General features: G+C 33.3%; 4 protein-coding genes and 1 long non-coding RNA gene across 6 annotated transcripts; 3 read left to right on the top strand and 2 right to left on the bottom strand.

Annotated features, from left to right (window-relative positions):
- Positions 1-435: 435 nt before the first annotated feature.
- LOC121125884 (iron-sulfur cluster assembly 2 homolog, mitochondrial) lies at positions 436-2,487 on the top strand. The gene is made up of 2 exons (XM_040721138.2): positions 436-664; positions 735-2,487. The coding sequence occupies exons 1-2, from the start codon at positions 497-499 to the stop codon at positions 984-986; spliced, it is 420 nt and encodes a 139-aa protein (XP_040577072.1). The 5' UTR covers positions 436-496; the 3' UTR covers positions 987-2,487.
- Positions 1,055-2,487, top strand: Asciz (ASCIZ zinc finger protein). Its single transcript, XM_040721248.2, has one exon. The coding sequence runs from the start codon at positions 1,055-1,057 to the stop codon at positions 2,387-2,389; it is 1,335 nt and encodes a 444-aa protein (XP_040577182.1). The 3' UTR covers positions 2,390-2,487.
- A 2,518-nt stretch (positions 2,488-5,005) lies between these two features.
- Positions 5,006-7,015, bottom strand: LOC139906606 (uncharacterized). Its single transcript, XR_011782243.1, has 2 exons — positions 6,660-7,015; positions 5,006-6,605 (listed from the first exon to the last, which is right to left on the bottom strand). It is a non-coding gene; the product is annotated as an uncharacterized lncRNA (long non-coding RNA).
- LOC121126074 (nuclear hormone receptor FTZ-F1 beta) lies at positions 6,472-10,737 on the top strand. 2 transcript variants are annotated; one of them, XM_040721365.2, is made up of 8 exons: positions 6,472-6,612; positions 8,162-8,423; positions 8,689-8,975; positions 9,039-9,250; positions 9,335-9,717; positions 9,782-10,034; positions 10,093-10,247; positions 10,299-10,737. In XM_040721365.2, the coding sequence occupies exons 2-8, from the start codon at positions 8,253-8,255 to the stop codon at positions 10,389-10,391; spliced, it is 1,554 nt and encodes a 517-aa protein (XP_040577299.1). In that variant the 5' UTR covers positions 6,472-6,612; positions 8,162-8,252; the 3' UTR covers positions 10,392-10,737. The 2 variants fall into 2 exon arrangements, with proteins under 2 accessions (XP_040577299.1, XP_040577300.1); XM_040721366.2 differs by lacking the exon at positions 6,472-6,612 and adding an exon at positions 6,998-7,749.
- Positions 10,738-16,018: 5,281 nt separating this feature from the next.
- Positions 16,019-20,897, bottom strand: retm (real-time). Its single transcript, XM_040721842.2, has 2 exons — positions 20,757-20,897; positions 16,019-19,808 (listed from the first exon to the last, which is right to left on the bottom strand). The coding sequence occupies exon 2, from the start codon at positions 19,522-19,524 to the stop codon at positions 17,131-17,133; it is 2,394 nt and encodes a 797-aa protein (XP_040577776.1). The 5' UTR covers positions 19,525-19,808; positions 20,757-20,897; the 3' UTR covers positions 16,019-17,130.
- Positions 20,898-21,909: the final 1,012 nt, after the last annotated feature.

The following is a 21,909-nucleotide window of genomic DNA, read 5'->3' as shown; positions in this document are numbered from 1 at the left end:
GCTTGTTCGCTTCATTTTATTTTTAAATCCCGTTAGGTCATATTTTGTACGAGTCTGAGTTTGATTGCTTTTTTTTTCACCCTTCCATCAAAATGTTTTAATTTTTCTTAAAAGGGTCCTTCATATTATTATATGTTGTACTAATATCAAGCTTTCCCTTTTGTTGTTCATCGTAGTTAGATATTTGAGGAATTATTGAGAGCGTCATCATGAGTTAGTAAAAAAATATGTTGAAGAATTAAAGTATTAAATTAAAAAATTATGTAGGATCAATGATGCAAAATCCGCTTAAATGATAACAACTCGAAAATGCCTCATTTAATTTTAGCTGCAATACTCAATACTAACCAAATATTATGTAGTACTATAGTGAGAGGTTGCATTGAGAGTGGGTAGAGGGAGCATGTGTATGGATGTCTCTCATGACGTCATGACATACTGTTATAATAAATAAGACTATCAATTATGTAAAACTACTAAAAATTAGTATAATGTAATGGGGACCCCTATTCGCCTCTTGTACTGTGGACTAAGGCCTCTTTTTACTCAAGGAACTCGTGGGATAAGCAATGGCCCAATACTCCACCTATCTGATTCTTGTGTTCAGCGTTTAAATACAATTAATGACAAGGATCCAGCTCTACAACGTTATCTACGCGTCTTGGTAATGCATCAATTCAGAGGACATCTACTTAAGTCTTTATTAATATTTTAATTGACACCATTTTTCGCAGGTAGAAGGCGGTGGCTGCTCGGGTTTTCAGTATAAGTTTGAGTTGGAGTCCTCTTCTCAACTAGAGAAAGAGGATGTGGTCTTTCAAAAGGACGGTGCTCAAGTAGTGTCGGACTCAACTTCTTTGGAGTATATCGGGGGCTCCACTATTGACTATCATGTTGAGCTCATTCGTGCAGGCTTCAGAATCATAGAAAATCCGAAGGCGGATCAGGGATGCTCCTGTGGTGCGTCTTTCTCCATTAAAATATAAATTAAGTGAAGACCATTTTGGTCTCATTAAAGACTTTGAACTAGACATCATCTTTAAAGACTTTGAAAATGCTCTCTCCTCTCATTCAAGAACTCCTTTCCGTCCGTAAAGATACATTTCTTCTACTCTACGACGAAAGAATACTTTGCTCGTGTGGATCGGATTTAAAATCCTCAGAGAATGCTGAAAATCATCTTGTCGAGTTCCATGACCGATATACACGAAAAGAAGCTCTTTATCCTAATGACATTGTGCGTTCAAAGTTTACTTCATTTGCCAAACAATGTATCCTTCCTTCTTCTTCCACCATTGAGACATTTCCTTTACCTCAAAAATCATGTTTTTCTGTTTGTCCTGATGAAGAACTATTTCCTACTTCATTGTCTGATCTAGGCTGTGATGACTGCAATGACGTAGAACCACAGAGCTTTGATCAGTTGAGGGAACATTACAAAGACTTTCATTTCAAGTGGCTTCCGCCTGAGAGCACTCTATTCTCCCGATGCCCTAAAAAAGTGGATGGAGCCCAATACTATTGTCCCCTCCCAAATTGCAAGAATCATTTAAGCAAAGGGAATAAGTACTTTAGTACCTGGAAGCTCCTGAAACAGCATTATCGTAAAGTACATGCAGCACGTAATACCAAATGTGGTGATTGTGGGGAAGCCTTTCCTTCGGAACTTGACCTGAGACAGCACTCCCGTATTAATTGTAATAAGGAGTTCAAGTGTATTGACTGTGATGTCAAGTATTCTCGCATTGAAAATCTTCAGACTCATTGTAGAAGAAAAGGACACTCCTTGAATCCGTACAACTTTAAAACTCCGCCCAAAACAAAGTCCAAGATTGATCCTCTCTCTTTAGGCCATATAGATGCTGCTATTGCCCTATCCCAATTGTCTTGTCCTCAGGTGAGGAAAGAGCGACCTAAGGCAGATATCGCTGTTCAAACAACAACTAAAAGGAAGTCTGAACATCGTGATATGAAGAAAGTTAAATCGCGAAAGTTGATCCTTAAACCTCCCAAAACTACACCTTCACCCATTCCAGACCTAATTTCCACAACTTGTGCCAATACTCAAACTCTGGATCACGATTTGTTCATTCAAGAGCTATTTAGTAGTAGTGAAACACAAACATGTTGGGACAAGGATGATTTGGATGTACTTCTTTCATCAACTGCGGAGGACGGTGATAAGAAGGATTCTCACCCCAAAATTGGGGAAATTGAGCAGTTTAGTACGGAGACTCAAACGGATGTGAATGAAAAATGGCGACATATAGAAACACAGTTCAATGTATATGATACTCTGAATTATTTTGATGGTGAGGATTTCCTAAAGAACATTGAGACTCAGACCAATGATGAGAGAGTGTTTTCATCCTCGGAAACTCAAACGTAGAAATTGTTGTTATTTTATCAATCCATACATGTGTAATTTAATGTTGACGTTTTTCAGATCTAAATATTTAGTGACTACATAATATATATTAACAATTATTATTTGATTTTTATTCTCCATTTATGTTTGAGTATGGCTAATATTTACTTATTCTCCTATGTAATTATAATTTAGATTACTCAGTTTTATTAAGTCTTCTTACATAAAGGTGTCCTAAAGTCTACTAAATTCATACAAAGTCCATACTGGTCCAAGTAATTGTTACTAATGAGTAATGCCAGATAACTTTATGTGTAGTTTTCCATGATAGCAGACGACAAGTTTTTCTTATCGTTTTACATGAAATAAGCCACTTTTCTCACTGTACATTAGGAATAGGACAAGCCAATGAATCATCAAAGAAAGAAAGCTATTAATAATACTCTTCCGTAATCGTGCCGTGGGGTCTATTGATTTAATAGTGCCGTTACTTTGTGTGTATACGAGGAGAGTATGAATGACTAAGAAGTAAAGAATGAAAGATTCTTATATTAACCATGTATTTATCAATTAAAAGTACTAGAGGACCATCACCTATTTCATAATTTATCACGAACATACTAAGCAGATTCTTAAGAAGGTCATACAAGGACAATGATTTTTCAATGACATTTGGAAATTCCCCAAATTTGCTAATGCATAAAATCAATCCATAAAAATAAGGATTGATGATTCGTTGTGATGCAACCCCCATCTAAATATATATGTATAGGTATAATACAAATGCCAATTTTAATGTTTGAATAGGCCGGATCTTTATTAGTCAGTACTCTCACCCATCATAAATCCGTTACAATAATATTCGTAAGGAAATACAAATTAAGTGTTATTTAGAAAATTATGAAACCAATGGAGGGAAATTTAAATTTATGCAAATATATAATATTAATCTACTATAACATGTTTCGTCTTTAATTATATAATAACAAGTTTATTATGACGTCAAATTTGCATCATAATGTTACGTAAGTCTTAGCAATGTTATCATTATGTGCAATTATGAAATAGAACAAACTACAAAATGGATTGGGGAGGTCATTTTGTAAATCATGGAATTGGTAGGATATTCATAATCCTGTCAGTGACTAAAATCTTGTTGTCACCATTTTAAAACTAACCATATTTATTGTAGGCAAAAAAGTCAGTCGAATTTTGTCCTTCTCAAAAAAAAAAAATCCCAAATTTTGAACATTCTGTCAAAAATCCCCCCTCCCATCAAAGAAAGGTCCTAGGTACAACCCCGCCTGAATGCACATTAGTAGTGATGAAAATTGTGTTAATGTTTTTTTTAAACGATAATCAACATGGTAACTGACAATTTGAAGAATATTTTGGAGGAAACCAGCTTAGCTACCATGACTTTTCATTAGATAAGCTACAATCAGATGTGACAAGGGAGGGGGAAACAAACAAGGAAAATTGTCAGAATTACACAGATGTCGATCCTCAATTCCACTCTGAGTCTAATGAGGACTTAAAACTATGACTCTGCAACAAATCCTCCAGGTTACTCTCCGTCTTTTATGAGTACACACGAAAATTCTATCAGGTATTGAATGCAGTAGAAAGGGAAGTTCACTACTCAGGAGCTAAATAATAATGGCAACAGCTGAGAAAAAGAAAATTATTTCTTCAGCTTACTAATTTAAAAAAAACGGACTAGCCAATAATTACACCGGATTTTGGTTACTAGTAATGCTATTCGGGGAAATTTGAGCATGTTAAAAAAAAGGAAAATCAACATATTAATCCTAGCAATTTAAAAAATGTTTTGAAGTAGATCAGCTCAGTTTTCATTAGATCTGCTACAAGCAGCTGTGATGAGGGGGTAGGGAGGAACGAAATAAACAAGGACATGGACAAGAATGACTCTTTCGTCGATTTTCAAGGACTTAGAATTATAAATCTGCAACAAATCCTGAAGGTTAGTCTCCGTCTTTTACGACCACACTCAGAGATATTAAATAATAGTTATAGCAGCTTAGTAAAAAAAAAATTACTCTTCAGGTTGCAAACTAAAAAAACGGGCGAGCTAAAACTGTGCTCGATTTTCATCACTACTAATGCACATCTTTGGTAGGTTTTATGCGATTTTTGATATAAAATAAAATTAATGTAAATATATATCCATTATTGTCGAATGAATCCCTCTTACATTGATTGAATGTCCATATTTGAACAAAATAAGACCGCATGGATCACAAATTAATCTGAATACAACGAAATATAGCTAAATAAGCGATTAACACCAATGTCATCCTATAATAGTTATTCATTTTATGAGTACTAACAGAGTGAGGCTCTAATTCCTATATTTAAAAAAATATCATAATGTTTAAAAATGTGTAAAAGAAATCCCATAATATAATATAATTATGAGTAATTTATAATTCAAATTTCTTTGAATGGTTTTTCTTCAACTACATAATATGTATAGTTATTATTGATGTGTTGTTTATAAAGAGGGATGAATTGGTTCATTATTTCAAATGAGAAGAGGGGGTGGAGAGTTCACACAACTCACAAGGTCACTCATCTTGGATACAAACGTTGTTAAATGAGGCTAAAGGAATACGATTTGAATATTACACATAAAATGTTTAACTATGGTGAATTAATAATAGAAAATAAAATATCTTAAAAACGGAGTTTATATAATATAATAATTATATGCGCCATTTTGAAAACTAAATATATAGCAGAATAATGAGGGACTTTGACGATATGGTTTACGAAATTATGAAAATGAAATTCCTCTAAATAAGAAAGAATCGTAGAGGATGAAAAACCATATAATAAAGTTGTATACTACATTTACCTCATCAAGTTATAATTCATTCTATGTGAAAACTAAGTAATAAATACCGATGACTATGATTGGATTATAACCGAGTCTCTCATCTATCTATCTATAAAATTAAAATGTCAGAAATACGGGGCAGCTGATGAGTATAAACCATTTAATCAATAGTTGGTAGATCAAAATACATTATACATAACATTCATCGATTCAACAACAATCGAAACAAGAACGACATAGAGTATATTATATGTGGTGCGTCAACATTAAATAATATTGAATAAGGTTAAGAATGGCTAAAATCCCCATACATGTTTTTACTTCATATATGTACATATATAATTTAATTTAAGATATCCAAGAATTTTAAGTACTTGGGATGAAGATAATGCAATAAGTGATTGATTTATTAATAGAGTAATGTTTGACTGTTTTAATAAAATTTACCCAAAGTATAAGTATTCTATGGCACATTATAATATTTAAATGTCCACATTTAATACATAATAACTATGTGATTGTAATATATCAAAATGAAATGATAGTATCAATTAATAGATGGTAATTAGAATGATCAATATAGTAATTAAATCATTCATTTTAAGAAGAAGAAATTACAATTTGTAATGACAACGCAACTTGTACATAACATAATATATATCAATAATATTATATTACAAATATGATTTACAACTGAAGAAAAAAGCTCTTTAGAATTTAAGCAAAGAGCTCCTAAGATGTAAAATCCGCAAATAATACGAGGATAATAACTGGCGAGGGTGTGTTGTTCTCAAAGACCTTGGAAACCTTTTAAAGAATAGGAAAAGAAGAAGTTAAATGGCGGGAATGTCGATTCTGTAGGCCCCCTTCTTAGACATGCAGTGGATTTTAAATGTAAACGACTCCTCCAAGAGGAGCGAGGGGAAAGAAGCATAGCATAATATTCTGTTCATATTATATACAGTAGTACTAACGGATTTCTGAATAACTAATCAGTATAAGAAGAAGGAAATTTTTAAATTTCTAAGGCGGGAAAGAATATTCCTAAGTAGTAATAATAAAGGAATAGCAGGAGCGGTTTGTGTACCATAGACAGTTGCTCCTCTCATCCATTAAAAAAAAGAAAAAAAAGCGCACGCTTTTTGTTCTTTTCTTTTTTGTTTTTTTTTGTTTTGTAATAACAACAAAAGCCGTTTTTAAATTTTAGTTTTCATCTTGACGGTGTTTTAATCGTCCTTCCATGGGAAATTCGATCATTTTCCCCTGTAAATACCTTAGTCTGTTATATTATAACCAAATATACCAACTACACTTGTGTGATTGACTCATTGTGAAGTTGACATCCATGATTGTGCCTAGAACTACACATCCGAGCCTCTGTCGAGTAAGGAAAAAATTTATATTTATAAAACAATAATATGTGAAATATACGTTATGTTTTGGTTGAATGACCTTGGCCTTGCCCTTGAAAATGGAGGGGGTGGACTTGATATCACGTGTAATTTCTTTTTTTTCCTGGACTGCTGTTGTGTAGATGCATTTTTGTACAAATGGATGAGTTGTTGTTGCCAAGTCCTCCTTTTCTTCTCTTTCTTTCTCTTCTTCTAGCTGTGAATGAGATGGACTTGTTTGGTGCATCATAAGCACTACTATTTGTTCATATTTATCTGATAAGAGGAAGAAAAGATATCATTGGAAGAAGGGTAAAGTCAAGAGAGAGAAAATGTTCATCCAATTAAATCTCTTCAACTACTATTTGCAAGAAAAATATAGTTATTATTTCGTATACATTTCAAGTTTCCCCACACCATTTTCCCAAACTTTGTTCATCATTAAAAAAGTTAAAGCTACTTGCAACAAGAAGCAAATTGTCTGCACTCTACCTATGACTGCCTGATCTTAACATAATACTGCTTAGGGATTATTAATTCCGTGAACGTCGTCAGGTTGTCTGCCCGAACGCTCGTTTTTAGTTTTTATTATCAAAGCTCTTTTTTAGTAGTAGTAGTAGTAGTAGTCGCTAAAACATGGGCCTCATTTCCCTCTTTTTTCTCTTTTAACTTTTTGCCAAAATGAGTTCATGATTATTGTTTTAATGATATATGTATTGAACATATTTTGCTCGAATTTGTGTCTCAGTAGTTTGACAATATCTCATCTAATTATATTGGTAAAAGTAGCCTATTCTGAATGAATGAGATGAGAAAATGGGCATTCCTTTTTGAAAGAGGAGGCCAAAGGAGTATTAGTTAAGAGTATGACTGCATTGCCTCTACCAGTAGCAACAATTGTACGCAATCAGTTATATAAGTCATACAGGTTAATAACTAAGTAACCAAGTGTATAGTGTGAACTTATTTAGAGAACCATGTATGTACAAGTGTGGTTTTTATTTCAAAAAACGTTTGTGTATTTGCTAAAAGAAACACCCATAAAATTATGTGCATTAGGTATATTATAAATACTCAAAGTAGTCATCTCTCTAATTACAGAAAGGACTTTGCATATTTGTTCATTACTAGTAAGTACTAATATATTGTATGTCTCTTTCCCCCGAGACGACACTATTTTTTTGTTATGGGCTTTCATTGTCTCTTTCCCCCTCATGTTTTCTCTTACTAATTTTATATAATACATTTTGCAGACAGAATCTAATTTATGACTTCTTCCTTCTTATGTCTTATATATATATATATTTGTATAAAAAAATCCCTGAACTTTATAGACAACAAAAGAAAGAAGCTTGTCTAGGAGAAGAGAAGGAAGAACCCCTCTCTCTCTCTCTCCTTCTTTAAAAAGAGGGAGGCTTTCTTGGTTTATTCACCCTGGCTTTCTAAAAATACAAGGAGGGTGTTCTATACTCTCCCTTTAAAACTATATATATATTATCTTACCCCAGACTAAAAAGGGTGTTTTTCCCCCTCTTTCTTTAGCCATGAAAATAATAATTGAATCCAAGGCATTATTATTATCCTCGAGACGACGACAACAAACATCATTTCCTTCTTTATCATCGTATACACCATGGCTCTTCTCTCTTTCAAGAAGGAAAACAGTTCCTCATCCTTAGAAGCAATGGATCTAAGTAGCAACATACAAGTCAAGAAACGGAAAACCTTTCTTGAGGAAAAAAGGCATGAGTCCTTTGCTAATTCTGCTCTGCATCGACTTGCTGAGGCTGCAGAAAGAAAACAAGTGAGTCGTTATAGGTGGTATTCTTACATTATTTATTCTTATTTACGCGCGGGATTGCGGATTTTTATATTGCATTGCTATTGCTCAGTATATTTTATTTTGTTGCAAATATACGGAAACGACGTTATCCTTGAAAATGTTAAAAATAATAATTAAAGAGTTTATTCAACTATGTTTCTAATTACTCTTGGATTTCTCTCTTCTGCCACAATTAAATGTACTTTCTTCTCATACTTATTCTTGAATTATTATGTTTTGTTATTAGATTGAAGATGAATTGATGGAGCTTGAAGGCTCCAAAGGCTTCTCAGGAGATCCTTCTTCACATCATTATCTCTTAAGTAACAGTCATCATCCCGATTCCTCTTCTGAGCCTTATATTCTATGTTCATCATCATCATTAAATCGTAAAAACAGTGATGCGAGTCAATGCTCTTCACGAACTAATTCTCCAAAGATTGAAGAGGATCCTCAATTAACTATTGAGTCTCATTCCTCGTATTCAACTCATTTAAATACCTCCGGTATTTCTCGTCAGCAGCTTATCAATAGGTAAGTAAATGTAAATTGGCATACCAAATAATCTTTTTTTCTTCTTCTATCCTACCACTCTAGTCCGTGTCCAGTGTGTGGGGATAAAATCTCGGGTTTTCATTACGGCATCTTTTCCTGTGAAAGCTGCAAGGGTTTTTTCAAAAGAACAGTTCAGAATAAAAAGAACTACGTTTGTTTGCGAGGCTCTCAGTGTCCAGTCACAATATCAACGAGAAAAAAATGTCCTGCATGTAGATTCGATAAATGTCTCAACATTGGTATGAAATTAGAGGGTAAGTTTCCGTTCCGTTCCGTCTTCCTCATATTTGACTCAAAAATATTCATTAAATACTTATTCTTCTTTATTGTAATTACAGCCATTCGAGAGGATCGTACTCGAGGAGGTCGCTCCACTTATCAATGCTCATATAACCTTCCAACCACTGGAGTTTGCTCGACAAACTCAACAACGATTCCTACTATTAAGCGAGAATCTCGCGGTGATGATCATAATACGGAAACAAAAGTGAATCAAAGTAGCGGTATCCCAGTTTTGTTACATGAAATTATGAGTGTGGAGCATTTGTGGTTTTGGAGCACAAGTATGCCTTCTCTTTCTCTGAATAATAGTAGTACTAACACTGACACGTCTCAAGAATCTCCTTCTAACCCAGTACAAACTCTGACTTTGTTGGCAGATAAAAGACTGTATAAACTAGTACGATGGTGTAAAAGCCTTCCTCTTTTTAAAAATATTCTGGTGAGTCCAAGGGAAAAACATTTTTTAATTAAATTACACTACTTGTATATATATATATATATAGGTCGATGATCAAATAACTCTCCTAATCAATGCCTGGTGTGAGCTTTTAGTTTTTTCCTGCTGTTATAAATCCGTAGATTCCCCAGGATTCATCCGCTTATCTCAAGATAAATCCCTCAATCTCGAATCTGCCAAGAGCCTCGGTGTTAATGAGTGTATTGAAAAAATGCTCAACTTTTCCGATCAGCTTCGACGTCTCAAAGTGGATCACTATGAATATGTTAGTCTCAAAGTCATCCTGCTACTCACATCCGGTATGCTCTATTTTTAATATTCATTATATTTTTATTAATTAAGCACCTTTGTACGTAGATGCGACTGGACTTAAAGAGGTGGACCAAGTAAGAGAGTCCCAGGAGCAGGTAGTGCAGGCCTTACAAAGCTATACGAACTTTCATTATCCTTCCATGCCTAACAAATTTGGTGAGCTACTCTTGAGGATGCCAGAGTTACAACGTGTTTGTCAGGTATATACTACTTAATTAAATGTATGGATTGTTCAAATTATGTATCCCCAGGTGAGTAAGGATATGTTGCAGCCAAGTCAAGGGAGCGGTGAGACATCTCCTGGATTCAATTTACTAATGGAGCTTCTGCGTGGAGATCACTGAGATCATGGTGGTTATACTGATTAAATCTCCTACCATGAAAACAATTATACAACCAAAAAGAAATAAAAATTATTATTCGACTACAAAAAGATTTCCTAAATATAATTTGCACTTCAAAAACAGATTTATATTATCATTTATATAGTTTTTCCTATGCCATATATCAAAAATGCATAACACATAAATATTATATATATATATATTGACAAATAAAATACTTATTTTTAATAGCAATACCTCCTAAGTGAATTATAATTATCATTATTATTAAATAGTAATACTATGTATTTTCTGGTAACTATGTTACGTTTTTTTGTACTCTTAATAAAAAGTCCGTATTTCTTCATATTCTGCCAGTCCACATTTTCTTTCCGCTTCCACATCGGAGCAGTAACAAGCAAGCTCTGACTATACGAAGTCAGTCATACTATTTATAATACGTTTATTTGAAAGACATGTCATATCCGTTTAAAAATCTTAGTGTCAAATTAAGGTAACTATAATTTATGTAGATGTACAAATTTCATTTATAGAACCAAGCCTTTTTTTCTACTCCATTACGCCACTTCACACTATTTCTTCTCTACAAAACAAGTTATAGTTACTAGTGGAGTGCCCCGAGTTATTACGCATTGTCAAACAGACAAACTTTGGCTAAAAAATATAGAAGATAAGTACACAAGACATCTTCAGTGTTACTCCCCGTTTTTATGAGCACACTCACACATAATTACGTAATACCAATATCATGTGGATGTTATCTCCTTAAGAATAAAAGAAGGGTAGTAACTAGGTATGTAAATCATGTGTATTTTTTAGCTCGCCTGTTTTTTTTAATATTGGTAATCTGAAGAACGAATTTTCATTTCCTCAGCAGTTGTCATTATTATTTAACTCCTGAGTAATGAACTTACTTTCAAACTATATTCAAAACCTGATTGAACATCTTTGTGTACTCATAAAAGATGGAGAGTCCTCTTGAGGATTTGTTGCAGAGTTATTATTGTAAGTAAGTCCTTGTTGGACAAAATTGGGAATTAGATACCAGGATCGAAACAATAAAGCGATCCATCCACGATGAGTTTCAGAATTTCAATATTTCAAAATGGGTTCACTTAAAAAATACAAAATGGAACAAAAATCATTGGAGATGCATATTTTTTAAATCGATCTTTTTTAAAATTATACATAGAATATTTTTCTATATTATAAGTTATGATATTTGTCATCACTATGTATTATGAATAAGTTATAAGTGTCTAAAGAAGAGTCTCGTTTTTCATCATTTTTCAGCCTAAAAATGAAAATATTACGAGTTCAGAACGAGATACAGATTCAATAAAAAAACTTTTTAATCAAAAAATACACTTTTACATAAGTTTTATTAATCCTACTTTTAATTGGAGGATTGTTTTAAGGGTAAAAAGTGATTCTAAACGATAATAATCCCGAATTACTGTAATCCCAGTCTAATGTCAAAATTCATAAGACTGCTCGAGAAAAGCTGATTTCAGTTTTGGATTTTGCACTCGAAGATAAATTCCTTTTTTGGGTTTAATTCTTTTGTACAAAATATATAAAGGAGAAGATTAAGACATGCACAATAAACCTAGTAAACCCACATTTATATTTAAAGCGCATATAAAAAAATCACTTTACGGCAAACATACAAACAAACTTAGCTTAATAAAAATATATATTTACTGATTTAATATATATGGGTCTCTGTGTCTGATGGACGATAGTTTAAAAAATCTAATCGCATAAGATAAATAATATTATTTTCCTCAAGGAATCTTTTCTTCCTAAATATGTACACAACAATTATTTTTCTTACCAAATTGAGGGGGGAGTTCACTCATGTAAAAATAAACAACTCCTTCATTATTGCTTAATTGATCATTCCTATTAATATCATTATAGGTATAGTATTATGTAGATACTTCAAGGAGTATTTGTTTAACTTTGGTTTATGTCTATTACGTATATTCATTAGAACAGGGATCATATTTTGAAATGGTATTGGTTTTTGGAATTTTAAAAAAATTAAATATTTTCGAAAAAAAGATTCAAAAATCCAACACTATTCAAAAAAAAAAAATTAGGGAAAAATTTAAAAATCCAGAGCCGTTGACAAAAAATTTCAATCATACAATTTTCAAATATTAAATTTTTTCGAGAAAAATTTAAAAATTCATTACTAATTTATCCCCAAGGGTTCTGCATATCCCCATTTGAGAACTAATGCATTAGAGGACCACTTATTCAATTGATAATGGTCACTATTATACAGAGCATTAGTCCGCACAAGAAATCCTGAGCGCGCTCCCCCTCAGTTACTAATTTTGTGAGCGCACTCTCGCTCATGCTCGTTTTTTAAAGTAATAGGTGCGATCCCGCTCAATTCAAAATGAGTGGTGCTCATTTTTTGGCTCATATATGAGTATTTGAATTTTGACAACTCTGTATGATAGCAATTAATTTCCTGAAATATATATATATATTTTATTCCAAAAAATGAAGAGAAAATAAGGTACAAAAATAAATTAGGTTAAAGATCTAAAACTTATATATTAAATGTGAATGTCTGTATGTGTCCTTCAATCACGCCCGAACCAATGGAAGGATTTAGCTTAAATTTTTCATGTAGGTCCCAGAAACAGTTTTGGTTACATTTTTTTATTCCTCGGGAACATGGCGGCCTTTCAATATCATTTTTAGCACTTTGCTTCTACAACCTGTGGGCCTGGGTGTATTTCGGATATTATAAGGGTTTTTTGATGGTTAGGGAAGCGGCGGTGGAAGAATTTAACCTGTCTTAGGGAAAAGAAAACCACAAACCGTGGGAAGAGGTGTATGTAGTATATTTGAAAGGGGTTCTTGGTGCTTAGAAATATGGCGACGGTCTGTAGAACCAGAGGGCCTGGGTCCATTTTGGATATTAGAAGGGTTTTTTGATGCTCAGGGAAGGGGCGGTTGATAAATATAACTTACCTTGGGTCCAGCAGTTCACCGGCACAACTCCTGGGGCAAGGGTGTACTATAGAATATTACTAGGGTTCCGTGGTACCTAAAAACACGACAGTGGTAGAGTTTTAACTGTATTTTGGCCTAGTACTTCGCCCGTACAACCTGAGGGACGGGATGTATTTTGGATATTAGGAGTGTTTCTTTATGCTTAGGGAAGCGGTGGTGAAAATAGTATTTTAGCCCAGTACTTCACCTATACAGACAGAGAGCAAACGTGTGTTTTTTTTTGTTTGTTTTTTTGTAGCCGTGAGACAGGCGTCTGACACAAAATAAAGCAAATACTACCTCACTACGCGAAAGACGAGTTCCTATATAATGATTAATGACAAAGTATTAGTATTTTAATACTAGTAAAATCAAAATAGGAAAAATTCTTAAATTTTAGTCTTCATTTTTTGTTTAATATTAAGCAGAACAGTTCGTCATAAATTTTAATTTCTTAATGTCCCGGGCAACGTCGAACAAACTTACTCTAGTTACAATTTAAAAAAATCTATTAATAATGATTAATCCAATGTTTTAACTATAAAATATTTGATTAATTGACACAAATTACTTTTTTTTTCAAAGTTTTCATCTTTTAAACTATCTATCCTTAAATTATTGACCCCCTTTAGAAAATAATTTATCAGCGGTAGCTGTGGACAGCTGTGTATAAATCAGAAGTTAACATGGGTCCTTGATTAGAACTAACAGCAATTCTACCAAATATTCAAATATCTTTGAATAACAATTATTAAAGAATGGAAGGAATTCACATAACCCCATGCAAAGCAGATAATATTAAGTGCTAATGGTAGCGGTTCCCAAAACAATGTTTCTTGGGACCGTTTCAAGTCTGCTGTACGATGTGTGACATCCATACATTATTTGTAATAGCTCATAATAATCCCAATATTCGGTTTAATTAAAATAGGTGTGTCAAGAAATTTGCTTTTGGTGTGCCTTGGGCACAAAAGTTTGGGAACCACTGTCTTAGGGGCTTATTATTAAAAGGTATTGTGCAATTTCATCCAGTTGACCTGATAATTAGTTTAAGTTTAAACAAAGGGTTCTCAAGTTTTTGAAATTATGATTGCGTGAGTTTTTGAGATCTTATGTCAATTTTCTGCATAAAATATAAGAAAATCGTATTTCAGTAAAAAAAAAATATTTTATAAAAAAGTAAGATTTATCTTCTAACGTAATCTTCACACACGAAGGATCTGGCGGTGTGTCTGAGGGAACTTATGCCTGAGTCTTATTAGAGTGGCTAGCCACATGAGAGCTAAACTCGTCAACCAAAGATAGCAGAGAGCCACAGATACATCATAGATATTAAGATTCTATCTTACGTTGAGACATAACTTTAACTGTCTTTTCTAGGAATCATTAAAATTATTCTTTAATTCACAAATTTTTTGATGTAATCATAAAAGATGCAGAAACGGAAAAATTTATATAAATGAGTCAAAATTGAGCATTTTATCCCTCTTCTAAAATAGGGAGTGCGCTCCCGCTCAAGAATTTGCTATTATTTGCTCACTACTTCTTTGCTATTATAATAAATTAATAAATGAAATTAAAAAATTACCTTTTCTTCAATGATCACTCCATTAAAGAATTCTTATGCTGCGTTGGTGGTGCCTTTTCAACTAATCAATTAGTAAAAAAAAAAAAAAAAATTAGAAAACTCCTGTGATTGGTGCCCCAGGATTTTCAAATAATATTAATCCTCTGCCTGTCTTTGTAAATACATGGATAAATCAGAGCCAAAATATCGAAAAATCTCTTTTTCATTCTCAGCAAAGGTAAAAACATATTGCTCTATGACATGAAGGGGATTTTACAGGCACTGCAAAATATTTTCAGGTATTTATATAACAAACTTTCACTCTTTTCCCCAACAAAAACCATTATTTCGACAAAAAATTGGACCTAAACTCATCTTTGCAAATAGAAAGTTTTCATTGACGTCATAATTGAAGGAGACGGCATCTTGGGGCCCTTAAGTTGATATTTTTACTACATAAAATGGACAAATTTCTGTTAAATTCCATCAAAAGGCTTTATGAATAAAAAAAGACTGTAATTAATAGTTCTTGATAACAATGATAAACAGTCATATTTGAATCAAATTAAAGTAACATCAAATATGTACTGTTAATCCCTATATAATGACTAGAATTTTACGATTCAATTGACAGATAGAAATTTGATAGACAGTAAAGTTTAAGTCCTTTAATTTGTTGATCCTATTTTGACATGATACAATTGTTTACAATTTTTCCTTCATACTAATTGTTATACAACTCAGTTTTTTTAGGCCCCCAAAATGGCCAACATCAGCAATGATGACGTGAAAATGCATCCTATAAACTGAGTCCTAGTATAATTAAGTTTCAACACGCAATCAATCTAGAAACACTCAGTATTTGCGTTAATAAATTATTACATGCATTTTTAAATGTTTCGATGACATGAATAATCATGATGAGTTATTATCGTTAATGAGTTATTGATACAACGCACATGTAAATCTTTTTTAAGACTATTTAATTACCTTTCCCTTTGTTAGCTAATATAGTTGTAATAAATGAGACCAGAAAATCAAAGGATTTTATTTCAGAACAGAGTCTGACAATAATATGTATTTTTTTAAATATTCTATTTAGAAATAAAACTCTACAGAAATTAAATAAGGAGGATTCAAACTAAATAATTATTATCTATATTCAAAAAGGGGATACACTATCTATTGTCTCTAACACATGTCATATATCGTCATCCTCGTCATAAATAAATAATAATTAATTATAGACAATCATCTACACAACCACCATCATTACAAAAAAATTGTTTAGTTGGAATAGACGATGTATGCAAAGACCTATTTGATATTATATAACAATGATCACTCATAGAATATTCTTCTATTTTTATGAATATCCCCATTACACGGGAAAAAATTGAATTTAAAAAAAATAAATTTGTAATTTACTATTATATTCTATGGAATTACAATACAATTAGCAAAGGCTCTATAAGCTCTCCTTTCCAACTCAAAATCCAAAAACATCCTTTTTGTAGCATATTACAAACAATGATAATTAATAGTAGTCACTACTATGAGCGACTTTAATGAGTCCATTCAACTAATGAGATAAGAATATAATTAGGGAGAAATAGTCTTAAAATATAAATTAATTAGACGAAAGCGCCTAATATGTCTTTATTTTCGTACATCATAACATTCATTGCGGAAGTAATGGACTTCATTTCTACTATAAAATAATTATCATATGAATAATGAACAAATTAAATTTATCCTACAATTCTATTGAAATAATTTGAATCCGTAAAATAAATATAAAACAAATTAATGTATTACGTACTACCTAGCATAATTAATTATCATTATGAGATAATAAGAAAAGAGGATGAGATGGAAAAGATGAATAAAGGAAAGGAGACAGGAATTGAATTAGGATATCACTTTGTAATACAAAATAATATTGATTAATTAGAGTGGTTCATGATGAAGATGACGACGATGAGAGCGTTGAAGGTTATAGGCGTTGTCACTCTAGTCTGAAAATGTTCCCGAAAAATAAACTAAAATAAAAATGGCCCCAGGAATTACATGGTACGGAGGTTACAGAATAAGAAAGTAAACAAAACAACGTAATAAAGAAAAGGGAAGCTCCAGGATTAGATTGTGATCTTGTTGTTAAACTTTAATTTTGTCCGAAACACTCGAAGAGACACCCGAAGAAACTCCGGATGTAGATTGGTGTGAGGCTTTACTTATAGTAGAAAACCCGCTTTGGCATGATAGTAGACTCGTCATAGAGCCCTTATAATCCATGGAATTGAGAGTTTCGTAATAGTACATCACTTTAGCCTTATGCTGCGTAATTGAATCAATTACATCCAGTGGTCCACCGTGCCCAGCGGACTTATCGAAAAACTTCCACTGAAGAATATATGTTCCTTTATGAGCCGTAACGTGAGATCCTTGAATGGATTCCCCGTCATGGCATACGATTGGATTCTCGACACGAAAGTAATCAACGCCCTCTTTCCATGACTTTTCTATACAGCTTTTGTGAGGATCACTGGATTCGGAATGATGATGGGGATGAGGAAAGTTGAAGCTGGAGGACAAGCTAGACGACGTTGTCGTAGGTAAAAGGTGTCCTGCACCATTGTTTGGAGAGTCTCCGCCTCGACAAATGGCTGAATTTAGTCTGAAAACAGTGAAAACAACGTCATGTTTCATGACATCAAAGTCCCATGTAACAACTGCTCCGATATCCACTATCCGCAACGTTCCTTCATGAACTTGACCTCTTGAAAGAGAGGTTGAATGATAGTAAGACTCCTCTAAGAATCTTGGACCCGGACTTTGATCCTTTTCAAAATCCTCTTCTGACATGTAATAGGACTTTGGAACCAGTCCTCCCTCCGGAAAGTTTTCAGCTGTATTACCACCGCCAAGCCATATAGGTATATGTTCTTTTTCTATATAATCATTTAAACCCGTATGTGTAGCATCAGGGCCACCATGGAAAAGGATTTTGGACCTCGAAGTATCATTTATTAGAGGACTTACCAAAGTCCACATAATTGGAAAGACACGAGGGGCACGAATGATCAGAACACGTCCCAGAGTTTCAGGGTAATTGGATTCACATATATCTATCAAATGTAAAAGAGCCTTCATTCCAGGTCTCCATAAGTGCCTCATATTTAATCCTTCCAAGTCTAGAAGTAAACACCAAGTACTAATGGGGCGATTAAGCTTATGTGAAGCTTCTTCCGTGAGTCTCAGACCTTCTTCACAAATACTCAGAGTCAGTTTAGTGAGTCCATCTTCACCCACAGACTTGATGATGCCCTTCACATCAACTTGTCCTAAACGGAGAATAAACAATGGACGGCCCTCTTTATCATGATAATGCCATCCACCAGGAAAGTACTTTTGAAGGACTTCTGGAAGTTCATACTCTGAAAGAATTCTATCAACGCCATGTTTCTTCCTCCAAACTAGAGACTGAGACAACATTTCTCGCGCTTTTTCAACATTAAAATCACGAGCACGCAAAAAACGGAGGAGAACGGGATCTGAAGGAACTTTTCCTTTGAGCAACTCGGATATACACATTTTGAGTCTGACTAGCTGGGATTCTTGAATTGGAGATAGCAATCCCAAATACATTTGAATATAGTCTTGCTCTAATTTGGCCACAACTTCTTCATGACCGTCTCCCGTATTTCCACTATTTGAAGTTGAGCCATCCGTCGCCATACGGAATACAGAAGACTTTCTCCGTAGCATAACTTTACTCTGAGCTTTTTCAGAGACTTTATCATCACTGTTGTTATCTTGTGAACTGGATATACTACCCCCACTGCTGCTATGGCTATTGTTATTAACACTAGCACCACCAGCTCCACCACTAAGAGTATCACTCATATTATTTTGAGATTCTTCAGAGGATTCATTCTCCTTATTCACAACGGATGCCCCTCCTTCTTCATGGGAGCTTGATTTATTTTTTTTGCTGGGTGGAGGTTCCCATATGGGAACATGGGTGATTCCTTCATTAGCCAAAACACCAATATGGTACTCCATTATATCCTTACTCTTTCCAATGCTTTTAGAGTACTCCTTGATAGCCAGCTTTTCAGCTGTGCCTTCGAAGCCGAAGAAGTTTTTTATATCAAGTTCTGCACTCTGTTCAAAACAAGTCCAATCTGGATTTTCAGGATGTACGGAGTATACACAATATTCGTTAATAATGAGACGATTAGCGAAGCTTTCGTTCCAAGCATCAATGGAAAGAGTTCGTCGTGATCTATTATACGTATTTTTTTGACGAAATAAGAGACAATCCACTCCCATCAATTTTTTTAACAAATACGGAGCCTCAACTTCAAGCTTAGCTCGTCGATCAATGACGTGCACAGACTCATCCTCACTCACTGTTTCTTCCAGGATATCAGTTTCTCGAACAATGGGTATCATTTCACAAGTAGGAAATCTCATTTCATATGCCTTCATTAAGAGCTCAAATGGATATTTGTAGACCCGTACGGGAGATTGGTATTTTTGAACCATTTTGATGAGTCGAAAATAATACTAATAATTAATTTAAGAAAGATTTATATTAAGATTGTTTATTTCTCTTTTTGAGAGAATTCGTAAATTTGAAAAAGGGAGGAGATGTATGATGAAAAAGATAGCCAAACAACAATATTATTTCCTCTCCATATCTCTTAAGAGTAAAATATTGGACCGTAAACGAACTTTAGCTATTTCACGAAGTATGGCTTGTCGATGCTCCGGATGAACAATCCCCAGGCGCAATAACGAATTTTCATTCAAACGAATCAAAGACTTTCCTAAAAAGAAAAAAGTAGAAAATAATTATTTCTTTATATTGAACATCAGGATGATTATAATAATATTATACGTGTAGAGTAAGTATATTTTCTACAGGTGTATCAATATGATTGTTTTCTCATCATCGATTGATGAGTAGTCTGTATGATTGTGATGAGTGTATGTTCGTACATAAATAGACGTAATTAATTCATTAACTCGAAAATATATCAAATGTAACCTTTTATATATATATATATATATATAATCTCAAAAAAAAAAAAAAAAAAAATGTAGAAAATTAGTCTCTGAAATGAATAACTTTTTGAGTGACACATCAGATATGACACTCGTATAATACTAATAGTGAATTAAAACATGAAAACAGAATCAACCTGTACACTTTGTTGTATTGAATATTAGGAAATGAAATAAGATGAGAGGGGGGCAAAGTCATTATCATGAAAGAATGTTTGTGCCAAGCAAGTAAGGAATTTATGTGTGTGTAATAGGTGGATAGGTAGTTATTTATTTTTTCTTAACAAATAATTCATGAGTCATGATACATTTCCCTGTGAAGTTTTTGAAATAATAATTCATATACAACACCTTGGAATATTTGTCAAATAAGACTAATATATTAATACAATTAATATAAATAACACTTTTCTTCTTTATGGAGTGGCATAAAGGGCGACTTTTAAAACGTCAAACGACCAAACCCTGTACAAAATTGTCTTTACATATAATTACTTATATATACGAACAACAAGAAAAAAAAACAATATATTGAATACACTCTCCAACGGAATAGCTATAGAAAAAGACAAAATAAAGCAGCCTTTAAGTTTATGCAGTGATATGTCTTCATTATTTTAAACAATACAAAAACTAACTGTAAAGTAAAAGGGTGTCGTATGCAACCATTCTTATAAATACTAGCAAAAAAAAGTGGTTTACCAACGTACTCAAACATAACTCCTTCAACAATTAAACACATATAATATATTAGGATTGGACATACGCATGGCATGGCATAAAAGATTTCACTTTTCTCTTCTTCTTCCTCACTTAACAATCCTCCACAGTATCATGGAATAATTGCTATTTCGGAAATATTATGGAGAAACACCCACAATACACGTAATAGGATGTTTAACGTATCAACAGCAGCTACTTGAAAGAGTAGTAGTAGGTGGCTGCTGCCTAGTTTAATAAATATGTGATGTGTACAAATTTCAATAATGTCAGTATAGTCAAATAACAACTGAAGTAACTCCTAAAGACTTATTGAAATTGAAGAAAATTACAAAAACTATGGGAATAAAAAGAGTACACGCTAGCGTCAAGGTACAAGAAGGGAGGAAAAGTGTCCGCGCGGCGACGGAGTTCGCTCAATTGAGATACGTACAAATGTAATAAAAGATAATAATAATAATGGACAAGACAGCAATATATCTGGCCAAAGGCTCCTGCTGCTGTATCTCAGGTAGTTTTCTCATCAAGGAACATGACCCGTTATTATTGCTACCTCTGCACCTGTTTATGTACGTTCCTAAGCGTACGTTATGTACGCATAACAATTATGATCATCATTCCTACTCACAACAATATAAACCAATGCTACGGGATATGAAAATGGTCGAAATCCCCGTGAGCGTACATAAAAAAAAAAATATATATATACGTTGGTAAAAGATATTAGCCCCTTATTAATTCTGTATCTCTATTTCGAAGATTCAAACGTATTAGCAAGTAAGGAGCACTATAATTTTGATTGTGATATCTCAGCAGATAATATGTCGCTAATCAAAGTTGCCAACATATACTTTTATTTTTGAGTTAGACTCAAGAGGACTTGTACATTTTCCCCATTCAGAGTAAAATGATGTATACTATTATTAGAGTTGTATAAAATATGACCAAAATATGCTAAAAGAATAAAAGAAACCAAAAATGTAAGTGGTAATCCGGACAATTTGAAGAATGTTAAGAGGGGGGGGGGCAGCTTAGCTGTTATGACATTTATATTAGATCAGCTGCGAGATTAAGGAAATAAAACAATAATCCCCCTCCGTATCTAGCAAGGACAAATGGACATTAATTACTCTAATGTGAATT

Source organism: Lepeophtheirus salmonis, chromosome 11, assembly GCF_016086655.4.
Source record: "Lepeophtheirus salmonis chromosome 11, UVic_Lsal_1.4, whole genome shotgun sequence".
In the NCBI taxonomy this organism is placed as follows: domain Eukaryota; kingdom Metazoa; phylum Arthropoda; class Copepoda; order Siphonostomatoida; family Caligidae; genus Lepeophtheirus; species Lepeophtheirus salmonis.
The sequence above is the reverse complement of the archived record's forward strand: the minus strand, read 5'-3'. Positions and strand labels throughout refer to the sequence as shown.

Excerpts from the sequence above, each read along its gene's own strand:
- LOC121125884 (XM_040721138.2), top strand. The coding sequence starts at position 497 with ATGGGGACCCCTATTCGCCTCTTGTACTGTGGACTAAGGCCTCTTTTT. Across the intron at positions 665-734 it reads AACGTTATCTACGCGTCTTG|GTAGAAGGCGGTGGCTGCTC; the intron begins GTAATGCATCAA and ends CATTTTTCGCAG.
- Asciz (XM_040721248.2), top strand. The coding sequence starts at position 1,055 with ATGCTCTCTCCTCTCATTCAAGAACTCCTTTCCGTCCGTAAAGATACA.
- LOC121126074 (XM_040721365.2), top strand. The coding sequence starts at position 8,253 with ATGGCTCTTCTCTCTTTCAAGAAGGAAAACAGTTCCTCATCCTTAGAA. Across the intron at positions 9,251-9,334 it reads CATTGGTATGAAATTAGAGG|CCATTCGAGAGGATCGTACT; the intron begins GTAAGTTTCCGT and ends TTGTAATTACAG. Across the intron at positions 10,248-10,298 it reads AGTTACAACGTGTTTGTCAG|GTGAGTAAGGATATGTTGCA; the intron begins GTATATACTACT and ends ATGTATCCCCAG.
- retm (XM_040721842.2), bottom strand. The coding sequence starts at position 19,524 with ATGGTTCAAAAATACCAATCTCCCGTACGGGTCTACAAATATCCATTT.